The sequence below is a fragment of the Rattus rattus genome, chromosome 17, assembly GCF_011064425.1.
Source record: "Rattus rattus isolate New Zealand chromosome 17, Rrattus_CSIRO_v1, whole genome shotgun sequence".
Taxonomy (NCBI): Eukaryota; Metazoa; Chordata; class Mammalia; order Rodentia; family Muridae; genus Rattus; species Rattus rattus.
Window position 1 is genome coordinate 1,391,364 of NC_046170.1, and position 18,903 is coordinate 1,410,266.

At 49.5% G+C, this 18,903-nt stretch overlaps 1 protein-coding gene across 1 annotated transcript in view; it reads left to right on the forward strand.

Annotated features, from left to right (window-relative positions):
- Positions 1-18,903, forward strand: part of Nlrc5 (NLR family CARD domain containing 5) — an 80,256-nt gene that overhangs the window by 50,588 nt on the left and 10,765 nt on the right. Inside the window, exons 25-37 of the mRNA XM_032888107.1 lie at positions 2,609-2,692; positions 5,516-5,605; positions 5,755-5,817; positions 7,089-7,172; positions 10,425-10,508; positions 11,316-11,405; positions 11,671-11,736; positions 12,720-12,803; positions 12,891-12,974; positions 16,551-16,637; positions 17,123-17,203; positions 18,182-18,265; positions 18,479-18,571. Coding sequence (XP_032743998.1) covers positions 2,609-2,692; positions 5,516-5,605; positions 5,755-5,817; positions 7,089-7,172; positions 10,425-10,508; positions 11,316-11,405; positions 11,671-11,736; positions 12,720-12,803; positions 12,891-12,974; positions 16,551-16,637; positions 17,123-17,203; positions 18,182-18,265; positions 18,479-18,571 — 1,074 coding nt within the window. The remainder of the gene's footprint in view (positions 1-2,608; positions 2,693-5,515; positions 5,606-5,754; positions 5,818-7,088; positions 7,173-10,424; positions 10,509-11,315; positions 11,406-11,670; positions 11,737-12,719; positions 12,804-12,890; positions 12,975-16,550; positions 16,638-17,122; positions 17,204-18,181; positions 18,266-18,478; positions 18,572-18,903) is intronic.

Sequence of the window (18,903 nt, forward strand, 5' to 3'; positions counted from 1 at the left end):
TTTTTTTAAACTAATTCCTTTAGAATAGTTTTTTACAATGTTTCAAAAAAGCTACATAGTGTGTTTGTTACAGCATTCCAGCGAAGAGGCCACCTGTGGCGGACCGCTGTTGGCTCAGGCTTTATATACTTTCCACTGAGATGGAACTCTGCATTCTGGACGGCAGTCTGCATCCCCATTGTATTCCAGCGTTGCTTCTCGGCCTCCTCTTTCCCCCAAGAGCTTCCGGTCCTTTCTCTGTTTTTCCGTGTCCTCCTTGGTTTGCTGGTCCCCAGCTAGGTGTTTTGTAATCCATCATCTGGTTGAGTTTGGTTTTGGTTGAGTTTGGTTTTGGTTGAGTTTTTTGTCTCCAGGTTGAGCTAGGGTCTGGACTTGGAAGAAGCTCCACCAGGCCAACTGCCTCCTCCTGTCACGTTAGGGCTGCATGCTGTCAGGCTTGACTTTGACTACCTGCCCAAGGCTATGTCTGTCGCACTTTCTCACTGTGAGGTTGCTTTGTCCCATCAACAGCTATCTTGTTCTAGAGACTTCTGGCATACACAAAATGGAGAAACTAGAGGGTCTTAGGAGTGATAGTTCATAACTCACACCCCACCCCTTTCCCCATACACCACAGCTCACAGCTGAGAACAGTGGCACTCGATGCCTGCAATGCCAGCCACACTCAAGGCAGAGGCTGGGGTATCAGGAGTGTAAGGCTAGAGTGGGCCACAGAGCTGGTTCCAGACCAGCTGGGGTTACACGTGCACACCCTGCCTCAAAAGCAGAACACAAAAATTTGTGTGCACACGCATGTATGTACACATGCACAAACACACGCACGCACATACTCAGTTATTTTAAAGTCGTCTCCAGGTATTTTATAATTTTATTTGTAAATATTTTTAGTATGAAAAGTTTTAAATACTCTTTTATATTTATTTATCCAATTTTTTTTTTTTAAAAGACAAAGTCTCACTGAGTAGCTCTGGCTGGGCTGGAACTCACTTTGTAGACCAGGCTGGCCTTGAAGTCACAGAGATCCACCTACCTCTGCCTCACCGGAGCTGGAATTAAAGGCCTGCCCCGCTATCCCCTGCGTTTTTATTCTTTTTTTTTTTAAACTTTATTTTTAAGATTTATTTATTTATTACATATGAGTACACTGTAGCTGACTTCAGACACACCAGGAGAGGGCGTCAGATCCCATTACAGATGGTTGTGAGCCACCATGTGGTTGCTGGGATTTGAACTCAGGACCTCTGGAAGAGCAGTCAGTGCTCTTAACCATTGAGCCATCTCTCCGGCCTGTGTTTTTATTCTTAATGTAACCACAAAAATATTATTGAACCGCAAATATTAACAATAAAGGCCTAGAATCATCCTACACGCCGTTCAGTATTCGTGGCTGCGCCTGAGGTGTTTTTGCAGAGTGCTCACATTGCCAGGGTTTTGCACCTTGGCCGTCTGCAGCAGGGTACTGCAAGCCCATCTATATGTGCAGACAGGCTGTCCCAGGCACTCCTGTGTCATCACAGCAGTGCACTCCAGCACTGTCCACCTGTTAGGCACCCACTGAATACAAGGTTGGAGGTTGCACAGGGTTTGCAGCTGCAGATGCTCCACAGGATCCACAAGAAAGACAGGCAAAGCTGGGGGGTTTAGCACAAGTGGTATCTCAGGGTCCCTTCCCCCTCAGCATTGATTGGGTGTCCTGGGATGTGCTTGGAGGTCAGAAAAGGTGGTTGATTCCCTTTCTACCTACTGGAGACCTGTAATAAGTCAAAATGTGTCTTGCGTCCATTGCTTTAAAAAAATCTGTGGAGACCCAGAGACCATGGTACTGTAGGCTCAGGATGTCAGGAACATGGGAAGGTGCTGTGGAAAGACACTCAGTGAAAGGTACCACTCAAGACCCTGCCCTGAATCCTGGCCATGCAGGGCTGGAAAGAGCTAGTCTGAGCCCCTCTACTCCTTACCCACATCAGTGTACCCCACCCTCTCCTCCCCGCCAACCAATGAGTACAGCAGGACTGAGGCCAGCAGCCTTCCAGCACAAAGGGAAAGGGATGGAGGAGAAAGAATGGTGAAGGCAGAGAGGGACCCCAGCCCAAAGGGCCCTGGGGACAGGAAGTGACTCCAGACCCTCAGTGGAAGGTGAATATGATTCTCTAGATATTTGGGACACACAGCGGCCCAAGGGCAGGTGTTAGGACTGTCCCCTGTTGTGTCACATTGTCTGCACCTGCGATCAGTGACTGGCGTGTTTGGATGGGACACAGAAATGGGGGATGGCGGTTCTCGGACTCCACCTGCTTTATCCCTGCTGGTGTGGAGATGGTTGATGACGCTCTACTCACAATCCTGCCAGTCCATGGAGTTTGTAGAGAGAGTGTCCTACAGCCCCTTGGAAATCCAAAGTGTCCAGCAGCTTGGTAAGGACACACAGAATAAAAACAATTTCATTTGCTCCATCCAATGTTTCCAAGACGCATCTGGCTTGACCCAGTCTTCACAGGGATGCTGTTGGCCACACACCTCATCTCATCTCCTGAAGGCTCTGGCGTCAAAGCCATGCCGTCCACTTTCTAGAAGGTTCCCCCACCTCATCAAATCCTTTGTTTCACAGATTGTCCTGCAAGTCCCTGAACGATGACAGCCTGAAGACCCTGCTGCAGCACCTGCCCCAGATACCTCAGCTCAGCCAGCTGCGGTAAGTCAGGGTTTCCGGTCCTGCTGCCGAGCTAACCACATCCCCCATGCTGTAGGTGACAGGGCTTTGTCTTCCTCTTCTCCCCTCTCCCGCCACGGCATCAGTTCACCTCACACATCCGAGACTCAGGTATTCAACGTCACCCGAATTTGTTGTCTCCTCTGGATCTGTTTTTGCGTTCTGACGACAGGGTCGTATGTCAGCTCTTGCTCCGGGTTGGGACTCAAATAGGCCGTGCACTCAGAAGCTCATGAAGGATGGGAGGAGTGTGGCCAACAGTCGGTCACGATTTTGTTGCCTAGGGAAAGGTCACCTGCCCCTAAGAAGGGCCCAAGCAGATGTAGGCCATGTGTATGTCACATGCCATGTTTTTAAAGGTCACCCTCTAACTCTGTCAAAGGGGAGGAATTTAAGCAGCATCCGTCAAAGTATTTAAAACTCTGTTTTCTAATTTCAGTGCAGACTGGTTAGAATTTAAAAAGGATTTACTTTAAATATGCTTTCTAGCAGAGGGGGGGTTGGGAAGAAACATCCACAGCTGAGATGGAAAAATACAACAGGAAATTAAATCGTAGCATTAATAGCGGCACCCAGAGCTCCTCAGCCGAGCTCTGGACATGCACAAGGCTGCTTACATTGCCTCTGGGCGCTTGCTTTTCCTCTGATCCTCCGGTTGGTGGGGAGGGGAGCACGCAGATGTGAAATGGCTGGAGATAGGATAGTCGCACAAACCACAGCTCTAAACCTCACAGCATCAGCTGTGATTCCACTTTGGTGCTTGGACCCCTGCTTAGCCTCACCCTCAATGCTGCTGCCCAGGCACCGGCTGCGATGCTACAGACATGGGAGCCGAAAGCAAACAACCAGGTCCTGGCGTTCTCGGTGTTTGCCTCACAGTACAATGAGCCAAGCAAAAGACACAGTGACGTGGAATGATGCAGCCAGGTGGTGTCAGGTGGAACCCAAGTCCTTGGGGAGGCTGAAGCAAGAGGATCTCCAGTCCTTGGTTAGCCAGGGCAGGGCTACAGAGTGAAGTCTTGCCTCGAAAACAAAACAAAGCAAAAACCAAACAGTATATGAATGTTTCTTGTATAACAAGTTTCTTTTCTCTGAGTGGTAAATGGCCGGAGCTGTGACGAAAATGACGATAGACATGATCAAAGAAAGCCTAGTGATCCAGAGGGACAACAGGGATAATCTGCCTTTGTGAGCTTGTACAGGGCAGGGAGCTACATTCCAGGCAGTGGCAACAGTGTGTCTGCAGCCTTGATGGGTTACAGGAGCAGCCTTGACACGTGTGAGAGGAGAGGCGGTTGGGGTTGGGGATTTAGCTCAGTGGTAGAGCACTTGCCTAGGAAGCGCAAGGCCCTGGGTTCAGTCCCCAGCTCCGGGGGGGAGGACCAAAAAAAAAAAAAAAAAAGAGGAGAGGCGGTGGCAGAGGCGGTGACTGGCAGGAAGGAGACAAGATGGAGGGAGATGTCAGGGCTGGTCACATAGATCCCGGCAGCCACAGAGAGGGTTTGGTTTTCACTCCCAGGAGTTTAGAAGATAGTATATATGAACTGTATGAATTTTCAAAAGCTAAGATTGGCTGCTGAGTAGAAACTAAGGGATACGAGAAGCAATGGGAAGAGAAGAGCTGGGCCGCAGGCAAGGTGAAGCCACAGCCAGGTCTTCAAGGCTAAAGTTTGCAGCTGGTTACCCCCTTGGGTTGTCACTAGGGTGCCTGTCTCTCTGTCCTTCCCTCACTTCCTGCTGCTCACGGTCTCTGTAGTAAGAATACAGGTGATCAAACAGACTAGTGAGATTAGCAATATTGGCAAGTTCTGGCTTTAATGGAGAGACTCTGCCTTAAAGAATACTGTGGTGGGGGAGAGATCAAGGCAGATTCTTGATAGCAGCCTTAGGATGCTCGCTCGCTCTCTCTCTCTCTCTCTCTCTCTCTCTCTCTCTCTCTCTCTCTGTGTGTGCGTGTGCGTGTGCGCGTGCGTGTGTGCATGTGTGCGTGTGTACATGTGAGTGTCTGTCTGTCTGTCCCTCTCTCTGTGTGTGTCTGTCTGTCTTTGTCTGTCTCTGTCTCTTTGTCTCTGTGTCTCTCTGTCTCTGTCTGTCTGTCTCTCTGTCTCTCTCTCTCTCACACACACACACGCACACACACACCTACCTCCACACATAAGAACCTGCACACACACGAGAACATGCCACGTACACATGCAAGACTCTCACACACAGAAAACAGAAGAAATTAATGTAAGGAGCTGGAGATGCTCAGTGGCTAAGAGAGCTTCCTGCCCTTGCAGAGGACCCAAGCTTGGCTACCAGTACCCACATAAAGTGTCTCACAGCCACCTATGACTCCAGCTCCAGAGATCCAATGCCTTCTCCTGGATTCTTTGGGTATCCTGCCACTAAACACCCCGGTGACATCACTCACACGGGCATATACCCACACAGACATAGCAATACAAATAAATCTTTTAAAAAAAATTTTAAACTGTGGCAGCAATCATAAGCATGCCAGGCAGGTTGCCTGATACAGAAGAAAGAATACCAACCACAATTAGTCCCATTCGCTCCATAAGAAGCCCGGAACTTGGAGGCTCTAAGACTTACTCAAGGTCACCATAGCTAGCAAACGGAACTGGGACTCAGACCCCAGTCGGTCAGCTACTGCCCCAACCCCTCTTTGCTTCTTTTGAGTCCGTCTTGTGTTCCTAATTATCTTGTTGAGGTGGCAGTCAAGACAAACGCCTCTTCCCACCCCTCCAGCCTACCTAGTTCTTGGCCAGTGACCCTGCTTGGCCCCGCCCCGTTTCTTCACAGGCTGACACACACAGTCCTGTCTTCAAGAAGTCCCTTCCTGCTAGCTGACACCTTCAACCTGTGCCCACGGGTTCAGAAGGTCAATCTCAGGTGGGTATCGTGTCGGGAGCTCCAGGGCTAGTCTTGGAGGGTGGAGCCTGGTATTTGGTGGGTGTGAAAGATCAGAAGTCCCCAAGTCGAAGTCTGGGGGCACGCTGGGGCAATGGCCAAGGGTGAGTGAGTGTTTACTGTCACCACAGGTCCCTAAGCCATGCTGTTCTGCACTTTAACTCCAATGAGGAACAAGAGGCTGTGTGCTGTGGGTAAGTCCCCTGAACCATCCTAGATATCCATGGGGATCAGGGACAAGCAGACCTGCCTCCCGGGGTCACAGCAGAGTACAGATGCCCGCTGCCAAATGTAAGACGGTTCCTCCAACAAGGAGACCCAAAGGCTCAGAGAGGGCTAGGCTGGGCCCAGGGGCTAACAGAAAGTCTGTGTCCAAATAGACAAGAATTCAGGGCTAGATCTACAGAATGGGCTTCACAACCTGCCCACCAATCCAGCTGTCCAGACCCAGGGCCACCGGGGCCTGCGGCCTTGAGCAAGCTGGGTGCCCTTTGACCGCTGGCTTCCTCGGGTAGAGTAGGGAGCTGTGGGACAACAGAATATCAGCAAAGCTGTACAAACCAACATGTCCGTCACCAGGCATCTACAGACATGAGTGACCCTGCCCTGCTGACCCTGGTAGTACTTCAGGTGACAGAGACTGAGGCACTGAAGGGTAGGAGGGCGGCCTTTGGATGCAGAGGCTCTAGCTCTCCGACACATCCCTTTGGGCCAGCACGTTCTTTGCTGTGAAATGACAGCCAGGGAATAGCTGGCACTTGCTGGGCACTGGTGTGATCAGAGAGTGGGCTTGCACTCAGCCTGCTGTCGCTTCAAACCCAGAGGCAGACGCACTCTTCCTGCAAAGGGTTAAATGACAAATAACGATGGCACATGTGGTGGCACATGCCTGTATCCCTATCATTCAGGATGCTGAGGCAAGAAGACCATGAGGATTATGAGTTCAAGCCCAGCTCCAGCTACATAGTTGATGTCTTTTAAAAAGAAGAGTTTTTTTTAAAGTTAAGAAGAGTAATAATGGGGTTGGGGATTCAGCTCAGTGGTAGAGCGCTTACCTAGCTCAGGTCAACTGTGACTTTACATGTCACACTTCTCAGTCTGAGCTGTTTTTTTTTTTTTTTTAATTGGGGGAGAGGCAGTGACTAAAATGAACTGGAGGTCGTGAACTTGTGTCTGAACCTCCTAACCTTGATCTGGAGTTTCTGATCTGTTAGGTTTTGTAGGGGACTCAAGATTCACATCCCAAGTTCCCAAGCGATTTTGATGCAACTGGTTAGGGACCACACTGAGAATCACCCTTCCCAAAGGGAATACATAGGCACCAAAAGGGGGCCTACAGGGAACAGGAGCTATGGGTGTCCCATGTTTTCAAACGTCCTCTGGAGCTCAGAGGCCACACCCAGGAAAAGCTGGGGTAGAAGTGGTTCGAGGATCTGAATGCTTCCTCTCTTGTCTCCATATGCAGGTTCCCAGGATGCAGCCTCAAACAGGAGCATATGGAAACACTATGTTGTGCACTGAGCAAGTGCAAAGCCATCAGCCAGCTTGAGTAAGTTGGAAGTGGGGAAGGGGAGAGGGAGGGGGAGGGGGCGGGGAGGGGGAGTGGAACACACCTGGATGGGGTTGCACAGGTACAAGAACATGAGGGTCCGTGTGAGCAGGCCCTCTCGTGTGCCCCACCTCAGCTCAGGATCAGTTGTCGGGGGCAGGTGGGACTCTGGGTTTCATCCCTAAGTCTCCCCATGTGTCTTTTCTTCTACCCACTCCCTCCATGGCCAAGTTAGTTTCTTTTCTCATCACGGTGTGACCACCAAACACCTCACCAAAGCAACTTAAGGAAGGAAGGAAGGAGCTTATTTTGACTCAAGGGTGTTTCAGTTGATTGCTTGCTTGGTTGCTTGGTTGCTTGGTTGTTGGGTTGGTTGCTTGGTTGCTTGGTTGCTTGGTTGCTTGGTTGCTTGGTTGGTTGGTTGGTTGGTTGGTTGCTTGGTTGGTTGGATGGTTGGTTAGTTGGTTGGTTGCTTGGTTGCTTGGTTGGTTGGTTGGTTGCTTGGTTGCTTGGTTGCTTGGTTGCTTGCTTGGTTGGTTGATTGCTTGGTTGCTTGGTTGCTTGCTTGGTTGCTTGGTTGGTTGATTGCTTGGTTGCTTGGTTGCTTGCTTGGTTGCTTGGTTGGTTGATTGCTTGGTTGCTTGGTTGCTTGGTTGGTTGATTGCTTGGTTGCTTGGTTGGTTGCTTGGTTGGTTGCTTGATTGCTTGGTTGGTTGCTTGGTTGCTTGGTTGGTTGGTTGCTTGGTTGCTTGGTTGCTTGGTTGCTTGGTTGCTTGGTTGCTTGGTTGCTTGGTTGCTTGGTTGCTTGGTTCGGTTTTTAAGATGGACTCTGATGAGGCCCGGATTGACCTCAAACTTGCTGTGGAGTCAAGGATGACGGTGAGTTTGGATCCATTTACCACCACCTCTAGGGTGCCAGGATTCCAAGTGGGCACCGCTCCACCTAACCTAAGCTCATGGTTTGAGAGAGACATAGTCCACCATTGTGGAGAAGGCGCAATGGTATGGTAGGAGCATGAGGAAACTTCTCTCCTCAGCTAAACCTCTCTGGAAATGCCATTACAGACATGCCCCCGGGGTGTGACCCTTAGATGATTCCAAATGCGGCCAGGTTGCCAATGACGACTGAACATCACACGCTGTAACTTGGACCTTCAGAGAGGGTGCCAGGGGCCCCTCAGCCATTTACTGTGTTTGTCCAGTACATCCATGCTCTGCGGGCAGATTTTGGAGGGCAAGGTGGCTAATGAGAGGACTACATGGCTAAGCTGAAGAAGAACTTGAAGCTAGCCAGCAGGGACTTGTGAAGTGCATGCCTATGGCTTGTGTGGGGGCCCAATAGGACAGCTCCCATTCCCTAGCAGGAGAAACGATAGCAGTAAACACGTGTGGAGGTTCCCCATACCTCAGAAGCCTAGGTATTATGATTGACAGATGAGAAACACAAAGTACAGAGAGTTCAAGAACCTGCCCAGCATCACAAGCTACCCCAGCATTTACGGTTAATGTCTAACCTTAGAACCATTGGGAAATAAAGGAGTCTTCTATACATACATACACACATACATACATACATACATACATACACGCATACATACATGCTACATAATTTTAATTTCTGTTGAGGCCAGTTATGTGACCTCAGTACTTTGGAGCTGAGACAGGAGGATTTCAGGTTCCAAGCCAGCCTGGGTTCCTTATCGAGTTCATCACATATCAAGACCCTATCACAAACCAAAACAAACAAATTTAGTGAAGACGTTGCCTGGAGGGGATGTGGCTGGTGTGAACCAACATGTTTTAAGAAAGATAAATGTTTTCTGGTAAAGGGAAACTTGTCTTGTTTTAAAGGTCATCTGAGAACTGGAGGTGTAGCTCGGTGGTAGAGCACAGTATGCTCGGGTGTGTGCAAAGCCTGGGATTCAAACTCCAGGACCACAGAAATCAAATGCAGGTCATTGTATTAATTGGCTCTGTGGAACAAAGCAATTAAAAAAGAGATCCATCAATTTTCCTCCCGTATATGTGTGTATGTGTATATGCGCATGCATACGTGTGCACCTCACACATGTGGATATCCACAGAAGCCAGAAGGAAGAAGATGTTGCATCTCCTGGGGCTGGAGTTATGGGTGATTGGGCCCTCCTATGTGGGTGCTGTGAAAGCAACCAGCACTTTTAACTGCTGAACCATCTCTCTAGCCTCTACAAAGCAACTTTTAGAACAAAATTCTCCTGAAAATTCCCAAGAAACAAGGAGGTATAGATCCTGGGAGATGGCTCAAGGGGTTAAGAGCCCTTGTTGCTCTTGCAGAGAACAGCAGGCTGTTTCCAGCATCCACACGGCAGCTGTCAATTGGCTGGAACCCCAGTTCAGAGAGTTTGGCCCCTATGTCAACACTGGGCATACATGTAGTAGACATACGTGGATGTAAGCAAACACCCATACACATGACATAGAAATCTTTTTTAAATGTCGGAAATGTAGACGGGAAATCAGATGATCGGGACACGGTGGCTACATTTCTGAAGTCAAGGTTGAGCCCAGGGATGCTGTCAGGAGTGAAAGTAGGGGTGAAATTCAAGTATAGTTTCTAACATCAGATTCCTAAATCACAGGAGGAAATCTGTTAGGTAATTGCATCCTCCAAACATTTGTCCCCTTTCCTGGATCATTGTGGGTTCTGTCTGGCATCAGCTGTGGGCAGAGGAAAGCTCATTAGTATTTCTCTAACTCCTAAAAGCTGCTAGAGGAGCCTGAGTCCTGTGAGTGGCACAGATAATTTAGGGGGTGATGAGGACACAGTAAACACTGTGATGCTGGTGGGGGGACCAGCGGGGACTGCAGAGCTCTGTTGGTGATGCTTGTAGTGGTGAAACATTGGTGGCGAGGTGGTGGGCGTGGTCACTTGGAGCTGCTCCTGGTGGTGGGCGTGGTCACGCAGAATGAGGAGGAGGCTCCTGGTGGTGGGCGTGGTCACACAGAATGAGGAGGATGTTCCTGGTGGTGGGCGTGGTCACGCAGAGTGATGAGGATGCTTCTGGTGTTGGACGTGGTCACGCAGAATGATAAGGATGTTCCTGGTGGTGGGCGTGGTCACACAAAATGAGGAGGACGCTCCTGGTGGTGGGGTGCTGTGGATGCCATGGTGATGACAAGCAGCAGTGACGGTCGATTTAGTGGCCACAGGGACTTCCAGGAGCAGACAGAGCTATAGCCTGTTCCACCGACACTGTTTCTTACTTCTTACAGCCTCACGGACAACCTGCTGGATGACAGTGGGCTCAGGTGCCTTCTGGGGTACCTGCCACAGCTGCCTATCTCTGGGTGGCTTGAGTAAGTGAGCATCCCTGAGACAGTCAGGGGGTCCCTCTTCAACAAAAGCATGAGTGGGTCTCTTTAGAGAGCATCTCAGGGGAACCTTAGAACAAGAGCCAATGCTGGAAAGGGGTGGCTCTTATCCCTGACAATGTCCTGCCTCATCCCCACCCGGGGCAGACGCTCAAGTTAGGACTTGTGGTAGAGCCGATCTGCCCTCCCACCATGTCCCCTCACCAAGCTAGCTCAAGACTGGGAGCAACATCCCATCCCCACCAAGTGATGCGGGGCTTCAGCAGCCAGCTCCTAGTTGGTCCTACTCCTGAAACCCCTCTAACTCCATCTACGGGGCACAAGTCTGGAAAGGATCTTTAACAAGGGAGGACTCTCAGGAGCACATCTGCTCTCCCTGCATCTCCTCACACAGTCTGTTGCTGGACAACTGAACTTGGTACTCTGGGAGTTCCCAATCCAGCTAGGGCGGGAGTTGCCTAAGCAGGTCCTTCAGTGTCCCACCCCAGCCACAGGAACTGCAGGCTCAGTGAGGATGGCTAAGGACTCAGAGCCATATACCTTCCTTGTATAGGATAGTATTCTCTCTCTCTCTCTCTCTCTCTCTCTCTCTCTCTCTCTCCCTCCTCTCCTCTCCCTCCCCCTCCTCCCCCTCCCCCCTCCCTCCCATCCCCTTCCCCTCCCCTCTCTTTCCCTCCCTCCCCCCCCTTCAGCTTCCATGTCAACATCTGGAGAATGGGTACTTGGACATTGAAATGGGAGGGGGAGGCAAAAGGCAAGACTCTGCTGAGCCTTGCCTCACTTCTTTCCCAGCCTCAGTCACAACAGTATCTCTCAGGAAGGGGTCCTGTATCTGCTGGAGACTCTACCTTCCTACCCTCATATCCAAGAGGTCTCTGTGAGGTAGGCTGCTGACCACTGACTGGTGGTAGGCTATACGACCCCCATATTGTAGCTTTATACTGTGTGGTTTTGAGTCCATCCCTAATGGGTACCACCGGGGTGGAGAGGGCCAGGTATATAGAACCTTTTCCTCAAAGAATGAGGATGACAAAGACCCAGCCAGCCCCCTGTGGTCTCAGTCCTGTCACTTCTGCATGGCCCTGGCCCCAGTGCCCTGGGTGCCCAGAGTGCTAGCTTGATACCTCCCTCCCCCTTTTTCTCACAGTCTGGACTCTAAGCAGATCTTCCGAATGCACTTCTCCAAAGAGGAAGGAACTGGAATGATACTGAGGTAATCCTGGGTGAGCAGGAAAAAGGCAGGGATTCTGATCTGTGAGGAACCCCTGGCTTCTTCCCTGGGTCTCTCCTCAGATGGCCTGCTTCTGACATACAACTCTGGTTTGGTCTCCAGTTGAGCTCTGATGTCTCCATTCCATTCCCAACACCACAAAAACTACATTATACTATATTATACCATACACCCAGCACACACATGTACTAAACACACAAAATGTACATACCCTACTCATACTATCCCACATATCCCACAGGCTATACAAACAAAATATATGCTACCCGCTTATACTCTCATACACATCCATGTACAGCACACATGCACATGTGCACATGAGTACATGCACATGCATATATGCACAGCCTTTCCTCTCCATCCACCAGCATGCCCTGCCTGCTGAGGCCTCCCTTTGCTGCTTACAGTGGGCCCTGAGCCTGGCATCCTCTTCTCTTGCTGTTTCTCAGAGAAAATTCCCCCCAACCCTTTACGTGGCAGCCCCTCCTGGATGCCAGTGAGGTACCAGCAGCCCTGATACCAAAGTGAACCTCTTTGAGGTCCTGCAGTCCCTTTTCAGGACAATGACCCAGCTCACCTGTAGACTGGACCATAGGGCCACAGCCAATGCCTAGGCTCACCCTCCACACAAGGACCCTGAACTATCCCATTAGTCCTAGAGTCAGGCTGACTCTGCCAAAGCCAGCGTTTCCTCCCCAGAGATAACCCAGCAGCTGTGTGTTGGGTCCAATCAGTGGCTGCTTGCAATGTATCGTAAGGACTAAATGAAATTTGCAGCAGGCAGGCACCCTGTACCTGGAGGCCAGCATTGTGCTGGTGGAGCCATGCTCCCTAAACAACAGACTCATAGTTCCTAAGGCCAGAGCCAATACCGGTCAGGCCCCAACCTAAGCTTGTGTCCTCTGGGAGCCTGAGAGGCTAGGCCAGTAGCCCAAGCCTCCTCAGACGATGCTTTCTGCCCTTAGGTTATGTGAATGCAGCTTCAGCACAGAACAAGTATCCAGATTGACTTCCAGCCTGAGTCAGGCCCAACAGCTGACGGAGCTCTGGTGAGTGACAGGCCCAGCCCTTGGGATAATGATAGGCGGGACATCCTGCCTGCCTGAACTGTACCAACCACTGATCTCTATCCCCAGGCTGACCAAGTGTGGCTTGGACCCGCCACAGCTGACCACGCTCCTGAACCTGGTGAATCGGCCAGCAGGGTTGCTGGACCTCAGGTACCTGCCTGTGCTTGGGAGGGGAGTGAGGTTATTGAAGAAGATGGGGTCCTCTCATTCACTGCCTGGCCACTTCCTGTGTTCAGGAGCCCAGTTCTCTGCCCCAGAGCCGGGTCAGGCACAAGAAAACTGCCACGAGGAGAGGGAGGCTGTGCTTTGGGGTTTAGAAAAAAGCAACTGTGCTTTGTGTGTTGCTCCATTAGTAGAGTGCATGTCTATTATTTATGAAGCTCTGGGTTTCATCCCTAACACCACAGAAGAAATAATAATTAAAATCAATTAAAAATAATCAGAGAGAATTCTGAAGGATACCTAATGGAAGATAAAAATAACATTAAAAAAGAAGTCTTACATGTTCGCCGTAATTTAAAAGCATTCAGAAAGAGAGCATCCTTAAAAAAGGAGAGAGAATAATCTTTTAAAATGCACATTCCATCTCCTGCGTTCGATAATTGCCCATTTTCTTCCATGTTTACTCCACATTTGTTGGGCTAAAGTACTTTAAAGTAAAATACAGAAGACCTCATAAAAATATCACTTCTAAACATCTTACTGTGAATCTCATTAAAAGTAAGGGCTGGGAGGTAGCCCAGTCAGTGAAATGCTTGCCTTGCCTCACAAAGACCCAAGTTCCAGCCCTAGAACTGAAACTCGATGAAAGAAAAGAGGGGTATAAACACAATATTAAAGAGATGGAGATGGGAGGTCCCTGGGGGCTCCCTAGCCAGCCAGCCTAGCCTACTTGGCAAGCTCCAGGCCAATGAGAACCTGACTTCAAAAACACGATGGATGGTCCTGAGGAACAGCATCTGAGGTTGGCCTCTGGCTTCTGTGGTGGTATGCACGTGTGCACACACAGTTGCCCACACACAAACAGGCACCCACTGGGGTATTAACTACTTTTTTGGGACTGTGATAAACCAACGTGACCAGAGGCATCTCCCCCCGAGCTGGGGACTGAACCCAGGGCCTTGCGCTTGCTAGGCAAGCGCTCTACCACTGAGCTAAATCCCAACCCCGGACCAGAGGCATCTTAAGAGAGAGTTTATTTGGCTTACAGTTCCAGAAGAATAAAAGCCCCTCATGGTGGGGACACAGGGCAGCAAGCAGCAGACAGGGCAGCTCCAGGAAGCTGAGATATCGCGAGCACAAAGCAGAGGAAGAGACTTGGAAGTGGGGTGAGGCTATGAACTCTCACAGCCTACATCCAATGACAGTCTCCAATAAGGCCACACCTCCTAATCCTTCCCAAACAGTGACAGCTGGGGACCAAGTGTTCAAATGCCTAACCCTATGTAGGACACTTCATATTTAAGTCACCATGATATAGGACCATAAACACACATTTACACATAAAGAAGTAAGGATTATGGTTCAGTCAGGACACCTGAGGAGTCTACTAGCCACCCTTAGGACCATGTGTTCCCTGGTTTAATATGAGATTCTCACGTGGTACTTAAGTGTAAGCTGGAGGGTTCAGGTCCACACAGGCTCTTGGGCATCCCTGGCTATGGACTGTGAGTGCCCATCACAGTTAGGGCTGTGCCTCTTCACTTCCTTATGTGCCCTGGAGCTAATCACCAACTTTTCCAAAGTGGAAACTTTGTCAAGAGGCTCCATGAGATAAGCTAACAGCTTTGTACCCCAAAAATCTGGCTTCATGGGCACCACTGCCTATCGCTAGTCAGCTATTCTCACTTTGTAAGATTTAAGAAATAACATTTTTGTTGTTTGTTTGTTTGTTTTTTCTTTTTTCTTTTTTTCGGAGCTGGGGACCGAACCCAGGGCCTTGCGCTTGCTAAGCAAGCGCTCTACCGCTGAGCTAAATCTCCAACCCCTGTTTGTTTGTTTTTAAAGACAGGTTTCTCCATATAGCCTTGGCTAGCTGTCCTGGAACTCACTCTGTAGATCAGGCTGCCCATGAACTTAGAGATCTACCTGCTTCTACCTCCCAAATGCCGGGATTAAAGGTGTTTGACATCCCTTGCCTAGCAGAAGTAACATTTCTTAAAATTATAATACAATCAGTTACAAGTATTATCATGAGCCTGAAATTCCTGCACTCAGGAAACAGATGATCAAGAGAGGAAGGAAAGCCTTGGCTACCTAGAATGTTTGAAGCCAGCCTGGTCTACATGAGAGCCTGTCTAATTAATTAATTATTAATTAATTAATTAAATAGTGAAATAACAAAAAAAAAATCAACCATCGTAACACAGTTAAGTGAGTGTACAGCTCAGCAGTATTAAAGACTTTCACCCTGTTGTGTAACCAGTCTTCATCTTGCAAAACTGAAGTTCTGTCTTCAATGCAGTTCCTCATGTTCTGCTTACCCTAGCCTGGGGCACGAACTGTCAGTGAACTGGACTCCTTCAGTTACCTCCTGTCAGTAGAATCACGCTGGCCTTAGCCTTTAGTGACTGCTGTCAATCACGTGGCGTGTCTTCAAGGTTCCTCCCCCCCCCCTTTTTTTTTTTGCAGACGTGAGAACCTCCTACTTAAGCTGACTAGTAGCCCTGCATGTGGGTACCCCACAGTTTACTCATCCATCTGACTGTGGGCTTGGGACACGTTCACCTCTCAGCCATGTGCTGTGAACGTGGGTATGCAAATATGACTTCGTGTCCCTGCATTCAATTCTTCCCTCGATTGCCCAGATAATACCTTAAAATAAAACTCTCCATACCTAAAAGTTAACGTTTTAAAAATTGGCAGAAAATCCAGACTAGCATAAAGGAAAACAATTTAAAAAAAATGCAACTGAACCGTAAAGCAGGAATGTTTTAAATAAATTCATTTGTGTGTTTTATACAAAGTTTAGAAAATGAGTCAGGAGGTAGAGGCTCACGCCTTTAATCCCAGCAGGAGGCAGAGGCAGGCAGGTCTCTGAGTTTGAGGCCAGCCTGATCTACAGAGTAAGTTCTAGGACAACCAGGGCCACACCAAGAAACTCTGTCTGGGGAAAAAACAAACAACATAAAACAAAGTTTACGAAATGTAGAAAACCAAAATCTAGAGCTGGAGAGATAGCTCCAGGATTAAGAGCACTGGCTGCTCTTCCAGAGAACTTGGGTTCAATTCCCACATGGCAGCTCACGACTGTCTGAAACTGCAGTTCCTGGGGACCTGACACCCTGACAGATATTTGTGTCAGCAAATCCCCACCTTTCTCCTTTTTTTTTTTTTTTAATTTTCCTTTTTAAACTATAACATTGGAGTTACAGTTTAGGTATGGTTTGGTTTTCTAATCTTTACCAACCATACAGGTACTTGTGTTAGAGCTGAAAAATACTATTTCAGAACATATTCTTGGGCTGGGGAGATGGCTCAGTCGGTAAAGCACATGGTTTGCAAACATGATGGCCTGGATTTAAATCTCTACAACTGTGTAAAGCTTGTTTGCATAGTGTGTGTCTGCCTATGCGCGCGCGCACACACACACACACACACACACACACACACACACACACACACACACACACAGAGGATCCTCCAGGCTCGTCCTGTCACCACTCCTCCCCATAATAAGTCGATGCTCACCCCCAGAGGTCTTTGTCCACACCCCTTCCATGACAGGTTGGAAGAGCCCTGGGTGGGCTATGCCGGCTTACCAGCTCTAATGGAAGTCTGTGCCCAGGCCTCAGGATGTCTCACTGAGTTAAGGTAAGTCCTGGGAAGAGCCTCTAGAAATTCACCGTTCTATGACCATGGCAACCATCCCTTGCCCTCAACCCCTAGACACTGGTGTCTTGTCCTGTGGATCAACATGCTCGCTGGCAAAGAGTGCTGGGCAAGCCTGAAGAGCTATACACATTTGTAGAGTCTTGTGCAGAAGGCAGACCACAATATCAAAGGAAAGTAACCATGAGTTCAAGGTCCAGATGTGCTGGGGGTCCGTGCCGATTACCCAGAAGTGGCCCCTTGGTACAGTTAACATGCCCTATAGATTACGACGGTGGGGGTAGTCAGGAGCACTATATAGATATCACCCTGGCACTTCCCAGCTCTTGGTGCCGCCTCCCATTTTTGAAGTGTCATTGCCTTGTTTGAAGCAGGAAGATCCATTGGGCCATGATCCAGGTCAGAGAGCAGGCAGACGCAGGTCAAGACAAGCTGTCACACATCTCCCCCATCTCTTCTCCCCTCAGCATCTCTGAGAGCCTAGGGAAGCTGTGGCTCCAGCTGGAATTTCCTCGCCAAGAAGATCATTCTGAGGCCATGGCCCTCAGGTAGGACCCAGCATCGGGGGCCATAAGGGCGTGGCTGGTGGCACTGCTTGGACCAGTATTCCTCATGCACACGCTCAGTATCTTTTGTGCTCAGCATCTTTTGATGTTTGGTCTTTCTACATCCTGGGAGATCTTCTCCTTCTCTCTCCATCCCCCACTCCAACTCAATAGCTCCACTTAAAGATTGATTTATTTATTTCATGTATATGAATACGCTATAGCTGTCTTCAGATAGATGGAAGAGGGCATCAGATCCCATTACTGGTGATTGTGAGCCACCATGCAGTTGCCGGGAATTGAACTCAGGACCTCTGGAAGGGCAGCCAATACTTGTAACCACTGAGGCATCTCTCCAGCCTACCTTTCAATTCTTCAAACACCACCTTGCCCCCTCTGACCTCAGACTCTCTGCACGGCTCTTCTTTCTCCCAAGAATCTCTTCTCCTTGCCTGGTTTCTTCCTCTCTTGTCTGGTTAGACTTTTCCATACTTCAAGTCTCAGCTCGAATGTCCTGTTTCGTCTGGGACCCCTGACAGCCAAAGACTTGGCCAAGTCTCCCTACTTTCTACTTTCCGTTCTCATAGATGCCCAGATTTAGGACACTTCAATACAAATGTCACACTTTTTGGATATTGAAATGTCACCTCTTTTGAGCAGACACAGCTCGGCATGCATACATTCTAGGGAACAGAGCATGACCGGTTCTCAGCCCAAACTTACCTCCTTGTGCGCCTGCACATTCTCAAACAGTCAGCAATCTCCCTGGGCGTGCCAGCTGCCCAGCTGGACCATTCTTCCCAGTGGACCTTGTAACAGGGTGGTAAACTCAGACTTTCCTTAACCACCATGTGTGTGTGTGTGTGTGTGTGTGTGTGTGTGTGTGTGTGTGTGTGTGTGTGTTTTAATGCCATGAGCATGAAAGTGGGGACAGGACTTCCATCATGGGCCAGGCACTGCAGCTACTCTCTCTGCCTCCAGGTTGGCTCAATGTGACCTGGGCACCGACTACGGCCTTCTCATGAGACAGTTGGTGGAGACGTGTGCCAGACTGCAGCAGCTGAGGTGGGCACTGTCAACGCCAATGGTGGCTTCTAGTGGTTACCCTAGGGTCTTCTCTGAGCTACATGCTTACTTCCTTGGGGTGGAACTCATACTTGAGCCAAGGGCCAGAGACTCGGGGATACCCAGGGAAGCTCGTAGAGGGATGCTTTCTCATGGTGACCCCGGGGGTGTGTCCAGCATACAGTCTTCTGGAACACTCTTGGCCCTTTTCAGCTTGTCTCAGGTTAGCTTCAGTGACGACGATGGCACCAGATCCAGGCTGCTGCAGAACATCCTGATATCAAGCTGTGAGCTGAAGAGCTTCAGGTATGTGGACTTGCACTTTCACGGAGGCTCCTGTCCTAGTTAGGGTTTCCATCGCTGTGAGGAGACACCATGACCTTGATCCTCAGGCAGCAGAAGGAGACCGCGTGCCACTGTGGGCATAGCTTGAACATATGAGAAACTCAGGAGCCCACTCCCACAGTGACACACTTTCTCCAAGAAGACCACATCTCCTAATAGTGCAACTCCCTATGGGTCAAGCATTCAAACATAGGCGTTAGTCTATAGGGGCCATTCCTATTCAAACAACCATAGCCCCTTTGCCTGCCTGTTCCACCCGCTCTCTAGCTCCCAGCCCAGAGGATGCTGGTCCT